A 10533-nucleotide genomic window follows, 5' to 3' on the forward strand; every position below is an offset into this window, starting at 1 on the left:
TCTTCATTTTATTTTGTTTATCTTTGATCTTTTTTCTCTGGGGCCCTCTTGTGGGTGGCTGGGTGGTGCTTCAGTTTCTGCTTGCTTTGCTCCAACTCAGCTCTGAGGCTCTCCAACTGACTTTCGAACTCCTGGCGACCCTGCAAGGCATTGGCTAGCTGTGTGTCCATGTCCTGCCTTGCTGCTCTTAAAGTATTTAGCTCTTCCTCAGCTTCTGCCCTCAGTCTGTCTGAAACCACAAGCGCCACCTTCAGGTCAGACTGGAATTGCTGCCACTCCTCACGTTCTGCCTACAGAAAGAAATAACAATAATATTCATATTACTTGGTAAGACATAATTTTAAATATTATATATATATAAAATTCAAGAATTAAAATTAATTATTATAAATAATTATTATAATATATAATAATTTTTATAATGAAATAAAATACATTTATATCCAAAAATTCATATCATATTTGATAGGAACATTGCTGTTCACACATGCCAAAAAAACCTGTTCCTCAAGGTATCTTTACTCGATTACAAAATACACAGTAGTCCTAGGAGGAAGTGGGTCTCTTGTCTTTGAGAGCAGAGCAGTTGACTGAGGATATGAATGTTTTCCTCTTGGATAGAGTTGTAACTCAGCTGTGAGCCTATGAGGTGAAAAGGTTTGTTGTGAATCTGACTGCTCACCTCTCACTGTTTGCTAAACACACACACTTACACACAATATGCTTACATTAAACTCCATTCTTAGAAATCTGAGCTTGTTCTCCACATCTCAGCAAGATCAGTAACGAGTCCTCTTTCAAAGATATGAAACGTATCCTGTACTATTTACTTGCAGTGGTCCAGGGCCATTACACACACACAAACACAAACACACACTTAGGAATCTTCCTCCGCTTGCAGCCTTGAGCATGTCCTGGCAATAAAGTGATTTCTCAATAGTTAGATCTCAAGAAATACAAGAGTGATTCCCTAGAATGATAACACATATGCAAAACACACACAACTTAGTTTCGTAATCACAATCTAAAAACAATGACCTTTCTTTCATTCTCTCTCTTTCATCATCTATTTTATTTTATGTCTCTCTCTTTCATGAGAACTAACTTAAACTCTGCGTTGATTCTGCCAAAGAGAGAAAATGACTCAAATAAAGACAAACAACTAACTTATCAAAGTGAGTAAGTCATTATTGTGCAAATCTTCACAATAACAAATAACCATTTAGGACAAAAGACGTCAAAGTGGGGGGAAATTCATAAGAAATTCTAAGGGTGGAGAACTACTAATTACTATATATACAAATTTTGAGAAAGAGACATAAGACCAGCTGGAAGACTGCCAATTACTGAGATATTATTCTGTGGGGGGAAAAAAGAAAAGAAAATAAACATTAAATAAAAATACTGGTATGTTAACTTCAACCAAAGTTATACAATTACATGACTCTTGACTTCTGTGATGATTATTTTAATAGTTTTACATCATAAGTATGTAAATACATTAATACTATATGCATGTTAGTGTAGGCCAGATGTTAGTACCTTAGTCTGAAAAAGGTTGTAGACCCCAGCTGTGTCTAAACAAATAACACTGAAGAAGGATGGAAATAGAGTAGGAGGAGAAAGAGAGAGCAGGGAAGGTCTCAGGAACCTCTTCATCACTCTGTGGCCTCCAGACCCCAGCTGGAGTTGATTATGGCAAGAATACACAACGTTACACTTACTCTGACACACATAAGAGTCAATCTGATATAGGAACACAGACAACAGAAGGTATTTAGATATTTCTGTGCTCTCTAAAATATGTAATGTGTTTAAAAAATTACATTTCAAATCCTTTTAAAATATTTGGCAAAGCACGATGTAAAATTGTTGACTGCACACTTTGTGTAGCAGCATAGCTTTGTATAATTTTGTAAATAGTATTTTATGCACTACAACTGCTATTTTTTAAATCTGTAATATAACCTATTGATGTTATAATTTAAATTTCAATCCAATATTATATGTCTTGCTTCTGAAATTCACTAAATAATACACTACATGACTTAAACTGAACAAAATTATAAACGCAGCACTTTTGTTTTTGCCCCCATTTTTCATGAGCTGAACTCAAAGATCTAAGACTTTTTCTATGTACACGAAAGGCCTATTTCTTAAATATTGTTCACAAATCTGTTTAAATCTGTGTTAGTGAGCACTTCTCTTTTGTCGAGATAATCCATCCACCTCACAGGTCTGGCATATCAAGATGCTGATTAAACAGCATGATTATTGCACAGGTGTGCCTTAGGCTGGCCACAATAAAAGGCCACTCTAAAATGTGCCGTTTTACTGTATTGGGGGGCTCGGGTGGGTCCGAAAACCAGTCAGTATCTGGTGTGACCACCATTTGCCTATCGCAGTGCAACACATCTCCTTCGCATAGAGTTGATCAGGTTGTTCAGATCCTTGCAAATTGGGGCCGTGCATTATCATGCTGCAACATGAGGTGATGGTCGTGGATGAATGACACAACAATGGGCATCAGGATCTCGTCACGGTATCTCTGTGCATTCAAAATGGCATCAGTAAAATGCACCAGTGTTCGTTGTCCATTACATACGCCTGCCCATACCATAACCCCACCGACACCATGGGCCACTCGATCCACAACGTTGACATCAGCAAACCGCTCACCCACACAATGCCATACATGCTGTCTGCCATCTGCCCTGTACAGTGAAAACCTTGATTCATCTGTGAAGAGAACACCTCTCTAAAGTGCCAGATGCCATTGAATGTGAGCATTTGCCCACTTAAGTCGGTTATGACGACGAACTGCAATCAGGTCGAGACCCCGATGAGGACGACGAGCATGCAGATGAACTTCCCTGAGACGGTTTCTGACAGTTTGTGCAGAAATTCTTTGGTTATGCAAAACAATTGTTGCAGCAGCTGTCCGGGTGGCTGGTCTCAGACGATCTTGGAGGTGAAGATGCTGGATGTGGAGGTCCTGGGCTGGTGTGGTTACACGTGGTCTGTGGTTGTGAGGCCGGTTGGATGTACTGCCAAATTCTCTTAAACGCCATTTGGAGACGGCTTATGGTAGAGAAATGAACATTCAATTCACGGGAAACAGCTCTGGTGGACATTCCTGCAGTCAGCATGCAAATTGCACGCTCCCGCAAAACTTGCAACATTTGTGGCATTGTGCTGTGTGATAAAACTGCACATTTTAGAGTGGCCTTTTATTGTGGCCAGCCTAAGGCACACCTGTGCAATAATCATACTGTCTAATCAGCATCTTGATATGGCACACCTGTGAGGTGGATGGATTATCTCTGCGAAGAAGAAGTGCTCACTAACACAGATTTAGACAGATTTGTGAACAATATTTGAGAGAAATAGGCCTTTTGTGTACATAGAAAAAGTCTTAGATCTTTGAGTTCAGCTCATGAAAAATGGGGCAAAAACAAAAGTGTTGCGTTTATAATTTTGTTCAGTGTATAATATCTGAACAGATTTTAAAACAATTGGCATGATTTTGTAGATATCTACAGCAAAAAAAACTGGACATATACACTAAACAACTGAGAATCAGACATTCAAGTTTTTCAGAACAACGAACTCAGGCACAGAAATGTGGCTTGTTGCAAGGAGATGCATGGCAAAAGAAAACAATGTTTTCTAAAATCAGCTCAAAATATCAAACATATTTAATATCCTCAGAATGGACGGAATCAGTCAGGAGCTAAAAAAAGGGTGTGTCTCAAACTGTCTCTGAATTTCTGCTACTAGCATCAGGGCAAACGTTGTGTAGTGTATTCCAGCCTACACAGGAAATTAAAAGACTAATGAATATTAGTTAAGAAAACATAATAAGATATTCATAATAAGAATGGTCTGTCACAGGAGGGTTTTTCAATCATTTTTCCTTATGATGCAAAAAAAAAAAAAAAAAAAACCTTTTCCCATTAGCCTGTTTAATTCCTGAAGCATTTGCCATGAAAGGACACTTCATTTTATTGATGAATAAGAACTGAGTGAAACAGCATTAACACATGTTGGCAATCATCCAACCTTGTTAAAGTCATTAAATTCTGTCTTTCTCTCTACTCACACTCACAGCTTTCCAGTCATGCAGACAGGACAGAAAATGACCCCACCTCTCTCTCTCTCTGGACAGTGGTGATGTTTTAGACATCAGCTCATTGATTCAAGTGGGATTTCTAAGGAAGTACCACACCCCTGATGATAAGAAGTTGTTGCTCTTTTTTGGGGCTTTCGTACATTGTGTGTGGGTCTGGATATAGAGTAGAACTCTCTTCCCCTACTTGACAAGCCCTCGCACACATACAAACTACATTATCGCTGCACTCTACTACTACACACAGAAAAGTGCCAACAGACGAGTGCGTCTGACACAATGGCCTAATACAATAGGGTAAAGCTTTTTCCAGCGAACCCAAAGTCAGTGTGTGACTCCTGCATTCAGCACAGTCCATCTGGAACCAGCTTCTTACAGTCATAACGTGTGTGTGTAAGATTGAAACAAAAACTGCAGATGAAGGGACCCACCACTACCCATCAAACACACACACACACACAAACACACACACACACACACACACACACACACACACACACACACACACACACACACACACACACACACACACACACACACACACACACACACACCCATAACATATTTTATGCTCAGTGAGTACACTCAGTGTAAGCACATGGGTTTTAAGCATTTTAGCAATGTCCAGCAGAGCGAGAGAGAGCTTGTTGACACTGCGTGAGAGAATCAGGCCAAAATGAAACTGGAAATATTACAAAGAGTGACTCTAAATCATGACTATTAAGTGAGTGAATATGAAAGTTGTGTGGTAGCATGCGAGAGGGTCATATGCATAATGCATAATCGAATATCTGAAGGATCAAATACAAGTTGTGCATCATCTCTGTCTTTTGGAGAAAGCGCGTAACAACGAGGCCAAGTGTAGCCTGAGAAACATGTACACATGCTGAATGAAGTCATACTACAATTGGATTATAGAGCTTTGTCAGTTTTGAGAAAAAAAAAAAAACTTTGCAAACCTTTGAGTTCAGTCAGGCTATTGTGTCAATATGACATTTTAAAGTCAACATGAACCAGAAATTGTGACTGACTTTTCTCCTGTATTTTGATGTATATCCAAGTGAGACGGCATCTCGAAAGATGTATGTAAAGCAGGACTTTTTTTGGGGAATTTACTGGATTGTTAACATTTGCTAATTGCTGTGGTTGTTGGAGGTGACGGATTATTGTCCTGCCCTTGCACCAGTGCACATGTCATCAGAGAACAGATGCCATTGTGAAAGGGAGGGGAAGTTAATTTTTCTGATTAAAAATTATGAGGGCACATGATATGCACAGATAAATAATTTATAATACATGGCAACATTCCATAAAAAATAAGAGTTGTGGATTTTGATTTGGTGACATTAAAAAGATAAGAACTGTTCCTCTGACCGAGCCTGGTTTCTCCCAAGGTTTTTGTCTCCATTTTTTTGTCACCTGACACTACTGAATGAGAACAAATGCTGCTGCTGAAATAATCTCGAAAAAGTGCTATAAAATAAAGATGACTTGACTCGTCCTATTATTAATTTGGTTCATCTAAGTGTGATTAGTGGCTGAGTTGAATGGTAAAGTTATGTCCACTTACAGAAGGCTGGGTAGGAACACACACTCACTCTGTTGTTTGGTCAGTGAGTTGTTACATGCGGACTTACTGCTGTCATAGTGGCCAAACAAAAAAGTTTTGTTCTTGCAAGAGCGGAACAGAATTCCCCACATCCCCCTCAGTTATCTTCCGTTCACTCCCTGTTTCCATCTGTGTCTCAAGCACTCCTACTTCTGCAAGCCTTACACCCTGTATAGCTACTTTTAGACCAAAGCAATGTCCTCCTGTTTAAATGTTTCTATAACTAAATTTAATAATCTTTCTCTTTCTTTCATACTAAATCTATCTATTCAGAAATCTATGCAAGGGATAACAATTTTCTTTGCTGTCCCTCTCTTTACCAGTTTTTCCCTTTTCTGCCCCCTCCATCTCTTCCTCTCCTCATTCCTGTCAAAAATAGATTTTTTTTAAAAATCTGATTCCTTGAGACTACCAGTTTAGGCCCATGTTAGCAGAAACATAACATAAACACATTTACAAAAACAATGTCCATTCCTGGGCTAAGACAGGAAAGGAGTAATTTGTAGGATTGCATGTCCCATAAGTCTTTGCTGAACCTGGCAGGCTTTTATCAGACAATCCTTGACCTGCACCTCTGGGGACAATGTGACTTCCTGTTGCATTTTCCTCTGTCTTCAAAAGAGCGAATCATAGAAACCAAAGTGTCAAGCACAAACGGAGTGTCAGGGTTTGGAGCAGCTTAGAGTATGTATGCTACAAAAAGAAGCAATTGTGATTCACCTGAATCTTTTCTTTACAACTTCTCAATTCCTCCTTCATCTTCTCCCGCTCCATCAAAAAACATGTTAACAGATCTGAAAAACCAAAAAAGTGATTCTCATTATTATTCACATTATAAATGATATAAGTATTTGCTAAGCACATAATAAAGCAATAAACCACTAAAGGAAGTGTGTTACATTAAGTTTACCACCGTGGTAAAACCACTCCAATGCATGACCTTAAATGGTTTATTGCCTTTATAAAACCACAGCAACAGCAATATGATAAAAGTGAGACAAATTTTTAATAAACAATCTGTAAACAACATTTGTGAATAAAAATCTATAAAGGTATTAGTGGTTTTCAAGAGGATTTTCTTCATATATTGGCCATCAAGTGGCAACCCAACAAAGAAAATAAACAAAAATGCAAATGAATGAATGAGTCAAATATAAATATGCATGCTTATTTGGCTAACTGCATTTTATTATTTGCATTTAGCATTTTTTCCCCCTCCTCGCTGTTCATGATCAGAACAAAGCAGCGACACTAGTTGAGACCCACAAATGAACATACAGTAATACATTTAGAATGTTATTACTTCCTCAACATGTTTAAGAGTGCATGCAGTTTGTGTAAAAATGTGCATGCTTTAATTAATGAATGAGTGGACATAGCATGACTGCCTGACTTACCGTTCAGTATATATGTGGATTCTTCAATGTTGTTGAGCTGCAGTGTGTTGAAACACTCCTGTAGGAGTTTTGGGTCCACTTCTGTTTTTCCATTCACATACACACCTGAAGGATGAGACACCTGCCTAGGTGATTCTGTCATCTTAAATCCATCCTCAGCCTCCTTCGCAGGCTCTGTCCTGCAGTCCAACAATTGTTCATCATTCTGATCGGTGGAACTCAGAGTGTCTTGAGCCGTTTCAGGGATGGCTGTGCTTGTATAGTTGGAAATGGACTCCAGCTGAGTGGTTGGTGAACAGGTAGAAACAAGACTATACGGCGAGGCAGAAGGTGTTTCATATGTGTCCACGGCAGTGCCTGCAGAGAGACAGAGGTGGAGCTCTCTGAACTGACAGTTGTCTCTTTAAATAAAACATTTCCTTACATGATAACTTGTGTGCGTAGATTGCTGTCACAGAAATTAATTTAGTTTATTTCAGTTATTCATGGGATGTTCAGAATGTAGTCAATATTCATGATTTCAGGGGACAAGAAGACACTGTCTGGGTACAGAATTATGTGACTACCAAATAAAATGCATTTTTAAATAATAATAATAAATAAATAATATTAATACTTCTTTATATATTAAATTACACATATCATTCTGCCCCTATTTTAAGTGTAATATTTTAAGTGTCATATGGACTAAATTCATGACACTTTCACCATGTACAAAAGTAAGTAATATGGTTTTGGAATGTCACGAGGGTGAGTAAATGGGTAATTTAGGTGAACTAATCATTTAAGAAAAGTTTTTATTTTTCTAAAAAAAAGGCAGGTTTCACTATTTACTTTTTTGAATATAAACCAACAGGAACAGATTTGATTGAATGTGTGTGTGTGTGGTTGTTCTTCATTAAGAAGCCTTTGTCGTCTCCATGGGTGGGAAAGGTTTGCTGAGTCAGTGAGTCTGAGGGCTCTGGACACCACCAATAACAGGGAAGAAGGAACAATACAGTATTCCAATAATGACTCTCGCTCTAATACATTTAATAACACTCCTGAAGTTCTTTCTTTTTCAGTATTCAACATTCACATACCTGGAATCTACTCTTCACATATCACTCTTTTCTTTCTTTTTTTATGTTTATTTATCTCTCTTTGTCTCTTCTGTTATTTTTTCTCTTGTGAAAAATCCCTTTGTATGTCCCTGTGCCTTGGGGGGTATCTCAATAAAACACTGAATATCTGTGTGTGCTTGTTGTCAAAAGCTAGTTACCTGCAGATCCATGTCGTTCTTTTCCAGAATTATTCCCCATGTTACCAGCAGCTTGTTTCACTCTATAGAAGATGACAAAAAATAATTTAATAAAAATAAGAAAAAAACCTTCCACATAGTTTATTCATACACATGTGGTCTATGTCCAACTTTTTATCCAATATGCAAATCACATAGCGGTGTTGCCAAAACTACATATCAATAACTCTAAAGATATAAAAAAAGATTCTGTATTAGTATCTCTGCTCATACTGAGTTAAGAGATATTCAGAAAGCTCTCCACCAATGGTAGGGAAATTTGAATGAGGTTTGTGGTAAGGTTTGCATGAAAATGCAAAAGCCCATGGTCACTGCTAAACTTACACTGCTGTGAGGATATAGTTAGGACATAGATTAGGGAAGACCAGGGAGTGTCGTAACACATTTTGTTTCTATGTCAATTCAAAATAATTAACATATAGAATATAAAATTGGGTCTTGTATGGAAGAGACAGACTGACAATCCATTTGACTCATTAATGTTCACAGTTTTTTACTGGTCATCATAATATCAAGACTACTGATAAATGGCACCATTTGGTTGGTACCAGATAACACACAAACGTCTGCAAGATGTCTGTTAAAGATTGCTTCATCTGAAAAGCATCTGCTGTGTACAAACATCTGATAGACGTCTTTAAGATGTCAGTTTTACATACATTCTAAATCATAAACATCTTAAAGACATTTTCGAAACATTTATTTGACATCTGATAGGAAACATCCTAGACATATTGCAGATGAGCAAACACTCTAAGAAATACATCTTGCAAATGCAGACATCAAATAAACGTCTCCGTTTAATAGTCTACATCTGCTATCAGGGAAGAACAGCACCCAACAATGCCATTACATCACTGTATGTTCAACAGGTAAAGTAAATTGTATTGTTTGCATACTAATATTGATACTATATATATACAGATATATATATCAGCACAATTTGTAATTTAGCAGACCCCAAAACAAACATGGAATTAAATTTGCCCCCGTTGATCCCCCCCCCCCACATACATACATTTAAGCATAACTGTTATAAATATTGATACTACTATTACTAATAATCATAATAATGTAATTTTTTGCTGTAGTCTGTCAAATGAATTTTATAAAAATATTTTTGTCGTGTAATCAATCAAATGAATCAACAATAATTAACCACTAGATTTTTTTCTTTTAATTTCTAATTGGTTAAAACTTTCCGCTTGTTACACTTACCAGTCTCGCCTATTTTATAGTTAAAATCACTTTAATATCACTTATAATTTCACTTTAATGAACTAGCAACTTTTAACTAAGTTAATTAAGTTGCAACAACAACAACAACTTTAAAGCAAGATTATAAAAACAAGGAAATAAGATTAGTTACTTTGACAGAGAGCAATAAAATATAGGAGAAAATTACCGCATGCAATTCTTATACAAATGACCAGTATATACACCTATACGATAGCGAAAGCAATAATAATGGATAGTTTTTGTTGCTTACACACCTAATCGAAGGTCTTGTAGGCTATTTACCGTGACTGACTTCCAAGTTTTACATGTTGTCGCTAGTGGAGTCGCACCGCTTCACGGGACAAGAGTAGATCATGAGCAGACTGCAGGATGTGGGTATGAAGCCCGTTAAAAACTGTCCTTTTGCCCCCTCGTGAGGACTAAGGAGTAGCCTACTACAGGAGACAGCGTTCATTCAAATAATCTTACTGTCCTCAGCTTTTGAAGGAGCGACAAATCACATATAACAGCCTGCGTAAACACCCTTTCATCAGGAGTCACGTGTGAGTACATTCTTCTCATAAACATAATCATTATTAAGGGTTTATGCTAGTTCAGGTATGATTTATAAAGCTTAACGAACAATACAAGCAGATCAGTTCACCTTAACTTCTGACCTGATGCTGACCCTAATCCTAATTTAAAGACTTACCTTGAGGAGCCACTTAATCTTAAAATAATGTTGTTTAGCCTATATCTTATCTGACCTAAATGACTGCAATGAAATAAAGCTTAAGTGATTTAAAAAAAATAAAATAAAAATAAATTAAACTAATTGACTTTCAAAAAAAAGAGAAAATAAATAAATAATAAAATAAAA

The 10533-nt window shown here is 37.2% G+C and overlaps 1 protein-coding gene across 1 annotated transcript; it reads right to left on the bottom strand.

The window, feature by feature from the left end:
* Positions 1 to 17: 17 nt before the first annotated feature.
* Positions 18 to 10187, bottom strand: LOC122148112 (cytospin-A-like). Its single transcript, XM_042773389.1, has 5 exons — positions 9929 to 10187; positions 8397 to 8458; positions 7136 to 7492; positions 6459 to 6532; positions 18 to 290 (listed from the first exon to the last, which is right to left on the bottom strand). The coding sequence occupies exons 2-5, from the start codon at positions 8434 to 8436 to the stop codon at positions 18 to 20; spliced, it is 744 nt and encodes a 247-aa protein (XP_042629323.1). The 5' UTR covers positions 8437 to 8458; positions 9929 to 10187.
* Positions 10188 to 10533: the final 346 nt, after the last annotated feature.

The sequence above is a fragment of the Cyprinus carpio genome, chromosome A17, assembly GCF_018340385.1.
Source record: "Cyprinus carpio isolate SPL01 chromosome A17, ASM1834038v1, whole genome shotgun sequence".
Classification (NCBI taxonomy): domain Eukaryota; kingdom Metazoa; phylum Chordata; class Actinopteri; order Cypriniformes; family Cyprinidae; genus Cyprinus; species Cyprinus carpio.

Coding starts and splice junctions, on each gene's coding strand:
- LOC122148112 (XM_042773389.1), bottom strand. CDS start 8,436: ATGGGGAATAATTCTGGAAAAGAACGACATGGATCTGCAG. Junction 6,533..7,135: donor ATCCACATATATACTGAACG/GTAAGTCAGGCA, acceptor TTGGTTTTTCAG/ATCTGTTAACATGTTTTTTG. Junction 291..6,458: donor GTTGTAAAGAAAAGATTCAG/GTGAATCACAAT, acceptor TTCTTTCTGTAG/GCAGAACGTGAGGAGTGGCA.